Source organism: Delphinus delphis, chromosome 20 (assembly GCF_949987515.2).
Source record: "Delphinus delphis chromosome 20, mDelDel1.2, whole genome shotgun sequence".
NCBI lineage: Eukaryota > Metazoa > Chordata > Mammalia > Artiodactyla > Delphinidae > Delphinus > Delphinus delphis.
This window is the reverse complement of record NC_082702.1, coordinates 1,578,695-1,595,558: the sequence shown is the minus strand read 5'-3', so window position 1 is coordinate 1,595,558 and position 16,864 is coordinate 1,578,695. Positions and strand designations below refer to the sequence as shown.

The 16,864-nt window shown below is 45.2% G+C and overlaps 1 protein-coding gene and 1 pseudogene across 1 annotated transcript; one reads left to right on the top strand and one right to left on the bottom strand.

Annotated features, from left to right (window-relative positions):
- Positions 1 to 417: 417 nt before the first annotated feature.
- On the bottom strand, positions 418 to 8,675 carry LOC132416352 (zinc finger protein 772-like). Its single transcript, XM_059999694.1, has 3 exons — positions 8,442 to 8,675; positions 5,947 to 6,073; positions 418 to 4,693 (listed from the first exon to the last, which is right to left on the bottom strand). Exons 1-3 carry the CDS (start codon positions 8,472 to 8,474, stop codon positions 3,546 to 3,548), a joined length of 1,308 nt encoding a protein of 435 aa, XP_059855677.1. The 5' UTR covers positions 8,475 to 8,675; the 3' UTR covers positions 418 to 3,545.
- Positions 8,676 to 12,696: 4,021 nt separating this feature from the next.
- On the top strand, positions 12,697 to 13,222 carry LOC132416939 (ferritin light chain pseudogene; annotated as a pseudogene).
- The last annotated feature ends 3,642 nt before the right edge of the window (positions 13,223 to 16,864 follow it).

Here is a 16,864-nt window from a genome sequence, read left to right as displayed (position 1 = left end):
GAATCCTTATGAAGCATGAGGTAGAGAATACAGAATGATTGTGTCTCAGTAGGAGGAGAGAAATTAGCCTTAAAATGAATGCTGCAGTAATTCAACCTAAAAATATTTGGAATCAAGATCCCAAAAGATCATATTGCTTCCAAGGAACTTAAACAATACCAAGAATATCTACTGAAATGCAAGTATTTTCAGTACCCAAAAAGGCAAAATTGAGTGTTCAATCAAAACTACACAACGTTAACAGTATCTGACAAGATAGATTTTACAGCAAAGAATATTCCTATAGATAAAGAGCACCCTTTCTTAATGATAAAAGAGGTCTACTCATTAAGTGGACATAACAGTAGGAAATGTTTATTCACCTAATAAAAAGACTTCAAAATATACAAAGCAAAACCTGATAGAACTAAACCTGATAGAGAAATAGGCAAATCCATTTTTATATTCAGAGATGTCAACAACCTTATTCAAATAATTGACAGAATACCACCCCCCACCCACCACCAGTAAGGATATAGAAAACTTAGACATTGTCAACTGTCTTAACCGAGTTGACATTTGTAGAACTCTCCATCAAACAAGAACACAATATACATTTATTTTAAGCTAACATGAAATACAAGATAACCCATATTCTGGGTCATAAAGAAAATATCAATAAATGTAAATAATTCAAGTCATAAAGTATATACTCTGACTGCAATGAATTAGAAATCAATTACCAAAAAGATAAGGAAAATCCCAAATAACACACTTCTAAAAAGAACCATGTGTCAAAGAAGAAATTTAAAAGGAAACCAGAAAAGATTTTAAATGTAATTAAAATGAAAATACAACATATAAAGTTTTGTGGGAGGCAACTAAAGCAGTTGTTACACAGTGACTTTTAGAATTTAGCACCTATGTTAGGAAAAAACCCAAAAGTTTCAAATGAAGGATCTCAGGATCTATGTTAAAAAGTAGGAGAAGAACAGAAATGAAATACAATAAAAGCAAAAGGCAATGGTAAAAGTCAAAATGGGGGGGGGGGGGGAAAGGAACAGGAAAAAACAGAAAAATCAGTGAAATCAAGTGCATTCAGAAGATCAATAAAGCTGATAAACTACTGATGAAGAAAAAAAGAGAAATATAGACATTACCAGTGTCGGGAATAAGAGAGGTGGCATCACTACAGATTCTACACGTACTAAAATAATGAAAGGATAGCTTGAAAAATTTGACTACTTAAATAAACAAACTCTTGGAGAAAGATACAAATCACCAAAGCTCACTGTAGGGGGAAAAAAAAAGATAAATTCTATAAACCTATGTTCACTATGGAAATTAAATTTATAGTTAGAAACCTTCCCACAAAATAGACTCCAGGCCCAAATACTTCACCAGTGAATTCCACCAAACAATTAAGAAAGAAATAATGTCAATTCTTCACAAACTCTTCCAGAAAATTGAAGAGCAGGGGACACTTAACCAACTTATTATGTAAAGCCAGCATTACACTGACAGCAACCAAACTCATGCATTAAAAAGATTAGAGACTAACATCCCTCATGAGCATAGATGCAAAAATCTTAAAAAAAAAAAAAAAGAAAACCAGCATATAAAATTCAACAATGCATAAAAGAGTAGTACATTATGACCAAATAGGGTTTACCTCAGAAATGCAAGGTTGGTTTAACTTTTGAAATCAGTCAACATGATTCCTCATTAAAAGACTAAAAAGGTAAAAGAAAGAAAAACAACTATGATTGTGGTCACCAGTATTCAAGAAATGCTCCCACAAATCCCTACCTCTTTGTATTTTCACTGTTGTGAAGTGAGTCCCCTTCCACCCTGAACCAGGATTAGTCTGTGTTACCCACAGAGTAAGTCAGAAACGATGGCACATCACTTCCAGGTGAAGGTTATGAGCCACAGATACTGTGGCTTCATTCCTGTGAGTTCTCTCCTGGGTCACTTGCTTTGGAACTGTTTCTCTAAAGTGGAATACTTTAAGGAAAAGTATGGATGAAAAAGAATGAATTACTGATACACAGAACACTGATAAATCACAACACAATTATGCATAGTTTGAAAAGCCATATACATACTAGTACCTTTTAAATTATTCTATACACACACACATTTAAAATTCTAGGAAATCCAAACAGATCTATAATGACAGAAAGCAAGATGAGTGGTTGCCTGGGAATGGGTGAGGGTGAGAGATATTATAAAAGGAATCAGGAAACTTTGTTTCAAAGGTGAAAACATGTATCGAAATGTATCAAATTATACACTATAAATATGTGCAATTAATTGCAGAAAATGTTTAGATTGCTCAGACTGTAACTGTAGCCGTAAGATTATGAGACACAAATATGAGTCCTGAGAAGTTCCATAAACCCTCATACCAAAGTCACAGTGATAGAAACATTTGTGGGTACACCTTTAGAAGAGTTATATTCCCTATAGTTGGCTATAGTCTCCCAACTTCCTATTTATCAGATGTCCTTTTAGGGGACAGTGACATCTGCCTACCAAATAATAGATTTCAGGGATGCTGGTAGGTCCCAGGGAATCAAACTCTCCTAAAGAGGGCTGGGGAATATGAAGCATTCCCTGGGAACAAGGGACCCAATTCATGCTGCTCCCAGGCACATCAGAAGTTGTCATGATGAATGCCCATTGCTCAAGAAGACCTTGGTCACACAAATCATCTTGGCATACAGGACACACGATTAGGCCTGCAAAGATTGGTATTCTTTCCTAGGAGGCCTTGAGTAGCAATGCAAATTAGGCTGAAACTAGAATAAGAGCTGTTCTTTCTTCACCATTCTGCAAATACCACTGAGACACAACAGTTGGACCTCTCACACAAGCTGTTCATTCTTTCAGGCTGGCAGAGCCCAATTCTGTTCTCAACTCAACCCACAAAGTGAACAGAATCCCCAGGATTCAACGTAGTTAAAAACTAAGGTATTTGTTGCAAACCCAGAAGAATATGAGTCAGAAAATTCCCAAGTTAGGTGACTTGGGGCTGGACAAATCCATCACGAGTGCCACATGAGACCAATAAAGTCTGAAAAATGGAAATCTCTGCAAGCAGCCAGCAGAACAAAGCTTACGTTCTTCTGGCCAAAATTGGGTCACATCCACGCTTAACCAGTAGGGGGGCAGGAAGGAGTGAGGATCTTCAATGGGCTCAGGCTACCGATGATTCCCTCCAAGGAAGGGAGGAAGAGCAGAGATCTTGCCCATCAAAGCACTCTGGGGTGACTTACACACAATGTGGCACCCTGCTGTTGCACAGACATATGGATTCTTTCAGAGACACTGGCAGTGATATACTTCTGGCAAGTGTGCAGAGGCCTCTCACAGTGAACAAAGGCATGTTACGAAGTGCAATATTTCTCCAGAAACCTTCCCATATAGCTGGCACACAGAAGCATCTCCTCAGGGTGGGAGTTCAAATGTATGAGACTCATCTTCCAGCTGATGGCTACTCACATAGGCTACTCTCAGAGCTTCTCTCTGGTGTCACCCACTATGGCATATTCCTTGCTATCCTAAGGCCTTTCTCCAGCATGAACTTTCCAATGTCTGATGAGGGAAGCTCTTTGCCTGAAGGCCTTCCCACACTCACTGCACTTATACGGTCTTTCTCCAGTGTGGATTCTATGGTGCTGAACAAGCACATGTTTGTGGCTAAAGGCTTTTCCACACTCACTGCACACATATGGCTTTTCGCCATTGTGAACTCTCTGGTGTGCAATAAGGTCGGAACTTTGGCTGAAGAACTTCCCACATGCAATGCACTCATAAGGCCTTGTCCCAGTATGAACACTCCAGTGCTTAATGAGTCTGTATTTGTGACCAAAGTATTTCCCACATTCGCTGCACTCATAAGGCCTTTCTCCAGTATGGATACTCTCATGCTGAACAAGTGTGGATTTGTGACTGTAGGCTTTCCCACATTCACTGCATTTGTAAGGCCTTGCTCCAGTATGGACTCTCTGGTGTACAATAAGGTTAGAGCTATGGTTAAAAACTTTCCCACATATGCCACACTCGTAAGGCATTTCTCCAGTGTGGATCCTCTGGTGCTGTGCAAGTATGGGTTTGCGGCTGAAGGTTTTCCCACACTCACTGCACCCATAAGGCCTTTCTCCAGTGTGGACTCTCTGGTGCTGAACAAGTGAGTCTTTGCGGCTGAAGGCTTTCCCACATTCATTGCACTTGTAATGCCTTTGTCCACTGTGAAAGGCCTCTGCACACTTGGTGTTACTTTGTGGCTTCCACTTACTAAGAGGAGCATGGTGCTGGAATATGCTTGAGCTAGTTGGGAAGTCCTTACAACCCTCCCCTGTGGTAAAGGGCATGTCCAATGGTTGGACAGAGCAGCTGTTCACAAGAAAGGCCCTACCCTCATCCCTTCTGCAGTGTTTCTCTCCACTGTGCTGCTTCTGGTGGTGAAGGTTTGCACTGAAACAGAGTTGTTTCCCACATGCCACACACATGTATGGTTTTTGCCCAGGGTGTGTTTCCTGGTGCTCAGCCAAGTACAAAACATCTTTCAAGATCGGGCCACATGTCTCACAGGGGTGGGCCTTCTGGGAAGACGGAATCGTCTTAGGAATCGTGACCTGTGACACTCCTTTTACAGAAACGCTCTGCTCAAAAGGTATCTCCTCCTCCTCCATTCCATGCGAACAACCTGAAAGCAGACAAATGCTGGTGAAGGACACATTGACACTGGTGGGAAGGGGCAGTCTCATTACAAATGTGTATCTATCAGAACTAACATGAAGGTCTGCTATCAGACAAGAGGCCAGAGCTCAAGTTGAGTAAAGGGCTGCTATGAAGTAGTTGGCATCTAAAGGTCACAGGATGGAAGTGGCCTTGATGGGAAGAGGACACAAATGTGGGGAACAGCCTAGGAAGAACAGGGTGTCTAATGAAGTCATCCACAAATGGATTTTAGCAAGGCCTTGGCTGCTAGGGTGATGTACAGAAGGGTGTGTTCCCTGAATAGCTACAATCAAATAGACTAGGTGGTATTTAAGAATTATTTGAGGTATGTGCACATTTCATGACACATTAAGCATATAAGCCAGTTTTGGAAAGCAGTGGAGAGGAACAGCTGAGATGTGGGCAGAGGTGGGGAACAGTCAAAGGCTAAAAATCAGAACATAAAAGATAAGTATGTAAATGGGAAAGTAAAGATAAGAATGAAGTGTGGCCATTGGCCTTGGCACTCAAACAACTGTGGGCACAGAGAGGTTGGGGAATGATTAGAACCCAGCCTGACATCACACCTTTCCCCAGCTCCGACCCACCAGGCCCACCCCCACCCTGAGCCTCTCTGGTCATGGCTAGATTCATGTTGGCCCACTCAGATAGCCAGGGCTCACTGTCCAGCTCCAGTGGGGCAATCCCATGGAACATGGAAGATGCATATCCTAAGGAAAAGACAGGTTAATGGCCAGCACTGGTCTGGGTGACCCACCCCTCAGAGAAGACAACTAAATACTATAAAAATAACTCTGAAGAAGTGTCTTGCAGGAATAGCCTAGCGGTCCCAACAAGTAGTGACCATACTGGTCCTTGCAATTCCTGACACAGGCAGGCTACTAGAAATGTCAGCAAGAGGAAGGGGGTAGAACCTGGGGCACAGGGATGGCATGGATCTGGACAGATGCACCCAGTAAGGGAGAGAACAAACTGGAGATGATCCACTGGGTGACAGCAGGACGCTTCATGCCTGCATCCATCCATGTAAGCCTTCAAGGCAGCAGGTACTGGGACTGCTCAGAAGTCAGAGGTGCTAGTGCACAAAGCTCACACCTGGCATCCACAGCACCTACCCTAGGGAACAGGGGAGGGAGGTAATGCCTACGGCTCTGATAGAAGAAACAGGGAAGGGGGAGAGCCCAGTCCAGGACACTGCAGGGGATGTGAGGGCCTTACCCAGTGAGGCCATAAGGGCAAAGTTCTCCAGCATCACTTCGCGGTACAGGAGCCTCTGAGCCTCATCAAGGAGCCCCCACTCCTCCTGGGAGAAGTACACGAACACGTCCTCAAAGTTCACTTTCCCCTGCCACAATGGGGAGAGCCGAGTCTGTGAGTAGTCTCTCTCCTAAGGACCCCCATCTTGCCCCCACAGAGCTCCCTTCAGCATTCCTTCCGACCTAGGTCATCAACTCATTGGAAATACCAGGGCCAGGTGCCACATATGTCTGCTCTCTCCTTAAGGTCCCTTTGATCACGGTGTCCACCCACACCAACAACAGGCAGGTGGGCAGAAAGGTGCCATCTAAGCTCTGGGGCTGGCATGTGGGGCCGCACCGCATCCCCACCCACGTCCTTCCAGCCAGTTCTCCTGGAGTTGCTAAGACCATGCTTACCAGACAACCAAAGTTGGGCTCATCTTTCTCCCATAAGTCCCCAACACCAGGGACCAAGGGCCATCAGTTCATACTCCTTTGCCACATGCACACCAGTCTTTTGGATCACTCTCAATCTCACAACTCTTGGCTCCCCACCCAGTTGTTGGCCTCCACCATCACCTTCCTGGCTCATTAACTGCAATGCCGTTGTGATGTGTAGATTCTCCCTTGTAGACCTAGGTACACACCATCTTCTGCTTTTTGGATGTTCTCCATCCTGAGCCCCTCCACAGGACTTCAGCCCTGTGTCCAGCAGCTCACTTGACACCTCCACTCAGTGTTTTCTGGAACATCTCAGACTCTTCACATGGCCACAAATAAACTCCTGATACCCATGCAGAGTTACTTCTACCGCTAATTTGCCCATCTCAGCTGATGGAGCTTCTACCCTTCTGACTGATAAGGCTTAACATCTTGGGGCTGTCTCTTTCACACATCAGAAAATATGACCCAGTCACTTTTCCCATCTACAGAGCCAGCCCTCTGGGCCATCCATTACCACTCACCTGGAATACTGAAGCAGTCTCCTCCCCGGTCTCCTTGTCTCTATCCTAATTCCCTCTTCCGTCACCACACACAGTCTGTTCTCCACTTGGCATCCAGAAAGAGGCTGTTAAAACCTGGATCAGATTACCTCCCTCCTCTGCTCCACACCCGCCATGGCTACACCACCCTCAGAACAGAGTTCTCGCTTCTCAGCTGTCCATTTCAGGCCTGACTCCTGCCCACCTGCTCTTGATTGCTACCAGATATGGTGGAGACCTGTAGTTTCTTGAAAACTCCCATCTCAATCTCTCCTTCAAGTATTTGCACACGCTGGTTCCTGTTCCTGGAACAAACTTCCACACCTTATTCCAGTGGTCACCAGAAAACGGGAACCCTTGCATGTAACCCCTGGTCTAGACCCAGAACCCTGGGCTTGGGGTTTCTCCAGGGTCCTCAGACACAAGAGCTGGGAGAGTACAAGTAAAGTGTTCGGGACTTCCCTGGTGGTGCAGTGGTTAAGAATCCACCTACCAATGCAGGGGACATGGGTCTGAGCCCTGGTCCGGGAAGATCCCACATGCCGCAGAGCAACTAAACCCACGCACCACAACTACTGAGCCTGGGCTCTAGAGCCCGTGAGCCACAACTACTGAGCCCGCGCGCCACAACTACTGAAGCCCGCATGCCTAGAGCCTGTGCTCTGCAACGAGAAGCCACTGCAGTGAGAAGCCTGCACACCACAACCAAGAGTAGCCCCAGCTCACCGCAACTAGAGAAAGCCCGCGCACAGTAACGAAGACCCAACGCAGCCAAAAATAAATAAATTTATTTTTAAAAAAGTAAAGTGTTCTATGACACCACAATCCTGAAGCCCTCATGGGTGGGGGTGGAATCGATGAGAGCCTGGACATCCTTCCCTCACCTGTATAAAGCCCATAATTACTACTGAGATCAGGGGAACCTGTGGTAAGAGGGAGACTATGAGAGACAAGCAACCATGAAAGAGGCCCAAGGGCTCAGGCCTATCTTCTACTCCTGCCCTGCCACAGACCTCGGGCCGTCTGTCCTCTGAGCCTCAGTCCAGCGGTGTTGCCTTGGACTATGTCTCAACCTTTCTGGGGCCCACTGTCCGCACCCTCACCTCAAGTCTGTACACACCTGGGCAGTCTACGGAATACTTTTGAAACCATCAGATATTGCCTCTCTGTTCAGAATCTTCCGTAGCTCCCATCACCCTGAGAATTGAGGCACAGCTGCTCGGACTCTTGATCTTTTCAGACACCAAAGGCCCTAGATTTCCCAAATGCTCCGGCTGTGTCGCACCTCCAAGCCTCTGCACATGCTGGCCCCTCGCCTGTAACATCTTTCCACATCCCATCATGTTGGCTGTCAGAAATGGGACCCGACCAAGAGAGCCCCCACTGTCTGGACACATGATCCTGAGCTGCAGGGACCTGAGGCGTCCCTCATTCGAGGCTTCAGGATTCAGAGATGGAGGTCGGGGGAACAATCCAGGGGTGCAGCACCCACCTGCGCCGGGTCCGTCAGCAGGGCGGCCGCCATCGGCACCTGAGGATCGGGGAGGGCGAGGGGGAGGGGAGTAACTGGAGAGCGACAGGTGCGAGGTCCCAGGCTCCGGCGGCCGGGTCACCTGAACGGTGCCACTGCCGATCCTCAGGTCCGTCTCTGTTTAGCGCAGACAACGCCTCTCGCGTTTTCCCTGTCCTGTCACCTCGGGTGTGACGCCGCGTTCCGGAGATTGACTCGGTGGACTAATCCGAAAGCAAAGAAAATGTCCGCCCAACAACGGAAAAGGAAGTCCCGCCCCGGCGTCCTCCGTACGAACGGAAACGCCCCTTTACTGGGCCTTCATTGGCCCAGAGTGGCCAGGACTCCTAGGTAATGTAGTTCCCACAGCACCAACGATGGAGTGGGATTTCCGCGCCACCTCCAGGTCAAAGGCGGAGCCACCTAGCTAGCGGAGCCTAGAAATTGCATCGTTTAGTTTGAGGATTAGGCGGAGCGTTGCTTCCTCTTAAAGGAGACGCACCCATATTTCCGGTGAGTGTAGTCTGTAACACATCACAAAAATGTTCAGAAACATATTATTTGGGGCTTCTTTACATAGGGAATGCTCACCAGAAAAATCAAATGCACACACCATATATTAATGTCGCTCAGACCTCCATAGCTGGAAGCTAATAAATAGTATTTCTTATCAAATATACACAGCGTAGCGCGAAGCACTTGGGTTTGTTGTGTGGGCCTCAGCATTTAGAATCAGGAACAAGAGCAGAGCCTACAGACACGGGCACCACGTTAAGTGCAATAGGGATGTGGGACACTGATGAACAGCTGGACAATGCTGGTGTCTCTGGTTACCTCAGAAAATATTTCTCCTGCCTTTATAATCAGTGATTGTGTCTAACCCAGTGAGTAATACTTTTTACAAGAAATGTCACCGAGCCCACGCTCGTTCTGCTCGCCTCACGACAGGCCAATCAATTGGGAGACGAACTTTTGGAGCAAGGGATAACTTTAATCGGAAAGCCAGCAGACCCAGAATAAGGCAGACTGGTATCTCAAAAAAATCCATCATCCCTCAGTCCGGATTCCGGCTCCTTTTATAAAAGAGGGGAAGGGGCCCACTGCGGTGCTGACCAACGGCTGAGGGAGGCTGCTATAGCTAGTGCCTACCCCGCCCCTATTACAGAAATATTTCACTCTGTATACACAGATGTATTCAATTCCTTTTAGGTATTTTACAAAGACCTGAAAAGAAAAGTGACGGAAGAAATGTTCACTTCTTAAGGTATGGGGAAGTCATTCTGGCTTATATATAATTTAACTTGAACTTCAGGCTAACCAAAACAGCCTGTTTGTGGCCAAATATGCATTGTACATCTGCTTTAATTATTAAAGAAAAAGGCACATTGACCAGAAGTAAGGAATGTCCATTTTAAAGATAAAGATTAAAGGCCTCCCTTCCAGGGATGCCAATGCTAGTACTCCTTTGATCATAAGACTTTCTTCCCAGGTGACAAGGCCATACTGAGTTGTGTATATGCTGATCTGTTTTTGTTTCTTTGAAACGTTGAAGGAGTGTATTCCTGACTTGTTTGATGTTCCTTGTTATAACAAGATATAAAACTGTGCTCAAAACCATGCTTCTCTAGAGCAGTTCCTCAGAGTAATCTGAGAAGCTGTCTCCTGGGCTATAGTCCTCAGTTTGGATCAAAAAAACGTCTTTTCTATTCCCATTGTAGGTTGTTTATTGATTATTTTCCATGGACAAAGGTAATTTACCAAATGCCACTTGTCAATTAGAAGGACAATAAGAATTGTTTCTGTGCAGAAGAAATAACTACCATACGAAATTTCTATACACAGTAAAAATGCCTTTTAAGAAAGTGTGATGTAAGACTATTTGAGGATAAACATGATGACTGTAATGGAAAACAAACCCACAGAAAATAAAATTCTAAACATAATTTTCTGAACTGAAAATAATATTCAAGTACAAAGAAGGCTGATCCAGATGAAAAGTCTGCAAAGAGAGTTGGAATGAGGATTGAGAGAAGTGTGCATCTTTTGATTAAAATAACTGCTCGTTATCTGTGTAAAACATGAATATGTCTCCTTATAGAGTTAAAGTGATGGAATTCCATGTATAACCTCAGAACATATACATTGAGAGGAGGCTAGTTGCTTAATGTTCTGAATCCCTTATATTTCCAATCAGGAATAAATTTATTTCTAACCCTATACTCTAATGTATTAAATAAGCTTTTGCAATTTTTAGCTTAAATATAATAAATGCAACCAGAATATACTTTTCAAACTAGAAAAGGAAAAATTTGGAATATAAATGATCAATAGAATGGTAAAAACAGTAGTAAAAGAAACAGGACTAGTCCTATGAGGTGGATTTGTCACCTAGGTTAATATGAGGAAACTGAGGCAGCAAAGGGTCTATGACTTACTCTCAGTTATGGCTGTTAAGTAGCACATCTGGGAATGGAGTCCACAGAGCCACAGCTTTAACCACTGCCCAACAAAGCCTCCAATCCAATGTCATCTATCTGGCCCCTTCTGTGTTGGAGAAATGAGGTCATGGAAAATTCAACAGCCCAGGTAACTGACGTGAGGACAGGGATAAGTCTTGCCTTTTTTCTTGTCCCAGAAATATTAGCCTTCAGCTTATTTATTCCCTAAACATGTTTTTCCTGGGCACTGACCAAGAAACCAGAACAGGAAAAGCCCTGCTGGCCCACAGATACAGAGTGTTTGAGGGGGATAACTCTCATTGCCTGAGCCTTGCTCTGTCATCACAACCATCCACATGTCCTGTCACATCTGCTTCTCAACACCTTCAACTCCACCCCCTTGGGCCGGTCTACCAACAGTACATTTCTGGACTACAAAACAGCCTCCACCCTGTATCAGCATCAGTTCTTGCTCTACCTCAGCTCATGCTCCACACATCAGACAGAAGGTGATTTCAAAACAAATCAGGTTATATTTGGCAAATTTGAGTGGACAAATGGGACTTCCAGTATGGAACTTCCCCGGTAGTCTAGTTGTTAAGACTCTGCACTTACAGTGCAGGGGGCGTGGGTTCCACCCTGGGCTGGGGTTATAAGATCCCACATGCTGCGCAGTGCGTCCAAAAAATTTTTTTTTTTTTTTTTGCGGTACGTGGGCCTCTCACTGTTGTGGCCGCTCCCGTTGTGGGGCACAGGCTCCGGACGCGCAGGCTCAGCGGCCATGGCTCACGGGCCCAGCCGCTCTGCGGCATGTGGGATCCTCCCGGACCTGGGCACGAACCCGTGTCCCCTGCATCGGCAGGCGGACCCCCAACCACTGCGCCACCAAGGAAGCCCCACAAAAAATTTTTTAAAAAGCACATCGGTGGCCAAAGGGGCAAAGATCTCAGTCTTCCCTGTTACCTACCCTCCAAAATTTAGCTTTGGGGTTAGTAACACACTGCCCATCAACAGTTACCATTGATCATGCACAACCTTGCCCTGTCTGTGGTCAGCCTCATTGTAAATATATGTGGTGACAAAATCCAGGAGAGGCATAGCAGCTTCCTGAAGTCCCACACAGCCAATCTGAGGTAGACTCAGAAACATAGCCCATGCTGTCTGCTCTAGTGCTCTCCTGCAGGTGAATGGAGGCCTCTTTCTTCTTTATGGAGTAAACAAAATATCGACAGCTTTCAGGAATGGAGTTGTGGATTTCATACAGAAGGAGTAACAGCTGTGGAGTCCTACTGATTACTCCTTTAGCCCAGAGTCTGGCGACAGTATTCAAAGTATCCAATCCTAGCCTTACTCGGTGTACCTACTCAGCCTCACCCATTCCTTTTCATGACAACTCCAATAAAGGCTCTGGGACATGCTTTCCCCCTCCCCCTTCTGCCTCATGATCCACCTTGGTGCTTCCCCATGTGGCCCTGCATGGCATGCCCTGCCTTCTGTTTCTAGGGATCTGTGTGTAGTCTTCTTCCTTCAAGAAAATTATTTGTGTCTGTCTGTGTTACCATACCTGATTAAAACAAATCTGAGGTACATTTTCAGACAGTAGATAATCATTTTACCTAAACTAAATGATTAAATAGTCTGTTCTTTTCTCATTAATCAAGTTATTTCAAATTCCACACCCATTTGAAGCTGTTTTAGTCTGTTGAGATCATCAATTTATCAATTCCTGTGACAAAATAAAACTGTTGCAGCTTCACACCACACTTTGTGGAGAGAGTCCTCCTCACCGCTGACTAACCATGAGCACCCAGATCTAGCAGAATTCTTATGTCGAGGTGGAGGCCACCGTCAGCCGCCTGATCAACCCGCACCTGCAGGCCTCATCCACCTACCTCTCCCTGACCTTCTACTCTGAAGCTGACGAGGTGGCTCTGGAGGGTGTGGGCTTCTTCTTTCGGGAGTTGGCTGAGGAGAAGCACAAAGGTGCCCAGCTTCTCTTGAAGATGTGGAAGCAGTGGGGCAGCTGCACCCTGGTCCAGGACGGGCAAAAGCTGTCCCCGAACGAGCGGAGTGCCAGCGTGGACCCATGGAGGCCGCCATAACCCTGGAGAAGAGCCTGAACCAGGCCTTCTTGGATCTGCATGCCCTGGGTTCTGTAAGCCGCAGACGCCCAGCTCTGTGAGTTCCTGGAGAGCCGCTTCCTGGAAGAGGAGACGAAGCTCCTCAAGAAGATGGGCCACCATCTGACCAACCTGCGCAGGATGGCTGGCCCCCAGGCCGGGCTGGGCAAGTGTCTTCCAAAGGTTGTCCTGCAAGCATGACTAGGGGCCTCCGGAGCCCAGCGGCCTCTTCGGGACCCCTCTGCCTCTGCCCTCCTCGAGATCTCTGCCCGAGCCTCTTCCTTCAGCCAGGAAGCAAGTTTTTAACCACCCTGAAACCTTCACCTGAGCCGTGGTGCCAAATAGAAACAAAGAATGTTCTTTTGCAGAGGGGAAAAAAAGCTAGGCTGTGATTAAAAAAAAAAGTATCTGAATAGTATTAATGATTTGTAGTTTGTTTAATTCTCAAGATTGTCTAAAGAAATGGGTCCTAACTTTTGGGTACCAACTGGGTACATAGAGTATCTGATAAACTATATTTTCTGTCAAGAAGAATAAATACACCTATTCTGAAGAGGTTGTATAGGGGATTCCCTGGTGGTCCAGTGGTTAGGAGTCTGTGCTTTCACTGCCCTGGGCCCAGGTTCAATCCCTGGTTGGAGAGCTAAGATCCCACAAGTCGCGGTGTAGCCAAAAAGAAAAAAAATGTTACACAGAATTTTAGGGTTTTCATGACTTCTCTGGAGTCATTCTGGGTACTGGATTCAACTCTGGTTTTCTAAAATTTAAGTGTGGTTTTGCTGAGCAGAGAGCTGAGTACCTTGACCGGATCATATTGTGTTCATCTCTCAACCCTCAAACTCATGACAAAATTGCTTTTCCTGATTTTCAAGTTGGTGTGATGCCATCTGCATGTATTGAAGAAAGAGCCCTGAGAAGTTCATCTCTGAGTCTCCCATTAGGTTGCTACTGAGAACACTGATTATTACATCATACACTGATCTCTTTATGAAGCCTCTTGAGAAATTTCTTTCTGGTCTTAATATTAGGAATAACAGTGCTTTGCTTGGGTAATTGGGTGTTTTTGTTTTATGGACACTGTAAATGATGTAACTAATTAAGTTTCGTCTTCTAACTGCCTGCTAAAAAGCTTAGAGCCAAATTTGTGGTCCACCCAGAGTAAATGAGTAGAATCGTATAAGCATTTTGTACATGTTTTATTCCTGGTTCTTCTGTTACTAATTCCTTGGTTTATTTTGTGGATTTTAAGCCACCTTAAACAATTTCTGGAACAAGGTTGTGTATAAACAGAAAAAGTAAACTTTAAAAATACAAAAAAATAGGGACTTCCCTGGTGGTGCAGTGGTTAAGAATACGCCTGCCAATGCAGGGGACACAGTTTGAGCCCTGGTCCAGGAAGATCCCACATGCTGCAGAGCAACTAAACCCGTGTGCCACAACTACTGAGCCTGCGCTCTGGAGCCTGCGAACCACAACTACTGAGCCCATGCACCACAACTACTGAAGCCCTCGTGCCTACAGCCCGTGCTCCACAACAACAGAAGCCACTGCAATGAGAAGCCCGCTCACCACAAAGAAGAGTAGTCCCCACTTGCCGCAACTAGAGAAAGCCCACGCACAGCAATGAAGACCCAAATGCAGCCAAAAATAAATTTTAAAAAATAAGTTTTTTTAAATGCAAAAAAATAAAAATAAACTGTCTACCTAGCTTTTTTAATTTTAAAAACTGTCATACATTCAGTGGGATGTTCATATGAGATGTATAAATTGTTTTTTTCTTTTACAAAGACCACACCTATAAAACTCACCTCGTGTAATTTTTTTTAGGCATCCCCTGTCCCTTGTTACATTTACATGTTCCTCTGGGCCCCTAGAACTCACCTGACATTTTCTTTTTTTTAATTTTTTGGCCACAACGCATGGCATGTGGGATCTTAGTTCCCCAACCAGGGATCTAACCTGCGACCCCTGCAGTGGAAGTATGGAGTCTTCACCACTGGACCGCCAAGGAAGTCCCCACACCTGACATTTTGATAATCATTCTTTTGATGTCTTTATAGTTTTACTGCTTATCTATTCCATACTTCCCTAAACGATAGACTGTCTTTTATTGTCAAATTCTGAATTTTCCATAGATTGTATCATAGTGTATGCTTTTTTTTTTTTTTTTTGGCGATGCGCGGGCCTCTCACAGCTGTGGCCTCTCCCGCTGCGGAGCAGAGGCTCTGGACGCGCAGGCCCAACGGCCATGGCTCACGGGCCCAGCTGCTCCGTGGCATATGGGATCCTCCCGGACCAGGGCATGAACCCGTGTCCCCTGCATTGGCAGGCGGACTCTCAACAACTGCGCCACCAGAGAAGCCCATGTATGCATTTTTCTGACTAGATTCTGTAACATGTTTGTTAGATTTATCCACAGAGATTCATGATATGGTGGTCAGCTCATTTCCACAGCTCATCAGTAATTGATAGGGTGAATAATCCAGAATCTACTCTTCTAAGATGTGATTTCAAGAAAATGACACATATCTTCTGTGCTTGGCTTAATGGGGGAGTTTATCTGCACCTCATCTCACACTTGTCAGTGGGACTATCTCTCCTGAATCTCCTCCCTCCCATTTACATGCCACATTGTGGTCTGATCTAAATAACTAATGTAACTTGGGTTTCTATCATCCTATGTTCTTAACTCCAATATTGACTCCTTTTGTGATGTGTGTGATTTCTGATGTGATGTGTGTATAAATTATACAATTGGAAGGAGCCTTTTGAGGTATGTGTGTCAGTTCCATCAAGCATGAAATAAAGCCTTGTCTGGAGGCTGACTCCATGTCTTAGGAGCCTTCACTTTTTTTTTTTTTTCCTGAGGCTTCACTTTCAGTCATTGCTGTAACTAAGCCAAGACTGATCCATGCATGCTGATAAGAAGAGGCAGACATTTTGGGGATCTCCTGCCAAGCTGACCTGAGGTGACACAGTTGGCATTAGAAACTCTCCCCCTCCCAAAATTAATATCTGGTCTTGGAGATAATGTGCTATAAATATGGGTGAGCTGGGACTGTCAGTTTGACACACCATCTCTTTGTGAGGATCCACTTGCCAAGGCATTGGCCACAGGAGGCTTTGCCTGAGTGGACAATTTTCACCTCATCATTGGCGACCCAGGGATAATCTGAATGCCTCCTTGAGGAGACTGGTCTTGAAACTGAACAGACCTATATAGAGCCCTTCCCAGTGATAGAACCCCTGAGTCCCTGCTTACTGGTGATTAAGAAAAAGATGGTGGCCCATGCACTTATGGTCAATTAATCTATGACAAAGGAGGCAAGAATATATACAATGGAATCAGCTAGTACTGAACAACCCCTTCCAGAAAGTTCCAGGAAGGAGTGAAGTCTTCATCATCTTTTGCCCTCATGAGTCATTCCAAAGCTGTGAGGAGGTTAGTCACTGATCAGTCCACAGACGAAACTTACAGGAGAAAACTCAGGGAAATGAAGATTGACACAAAAGAAGGAGTCAGTGGTAAAGTAGGTGGTAGGAGAACACATAATAAAGTGTTGGCATCTCTTTTATCAACAGCTGCCTGGTGTCAACAAAGGTCCAAAATCCTTCCCACCTGCAGGGAGTTAGCTTTGTATCTCGAAATGGAAGGGTAGTGGAACAAAAAGAGTAATAAGGGTTGAAGGGGAGAAATCTGGTGGGAGAGGAGTGTTGGCTTATGGGTTTGAGGTTTATTGTCCTGCTTGGACACCAATGCTGAGCCCTTAAGAAGGGAAAGGGCACAGATGAGTTTGGGGTGAAGAAGGAAGATGAACACTTGGGATCCTCGACTATCTCATCACCT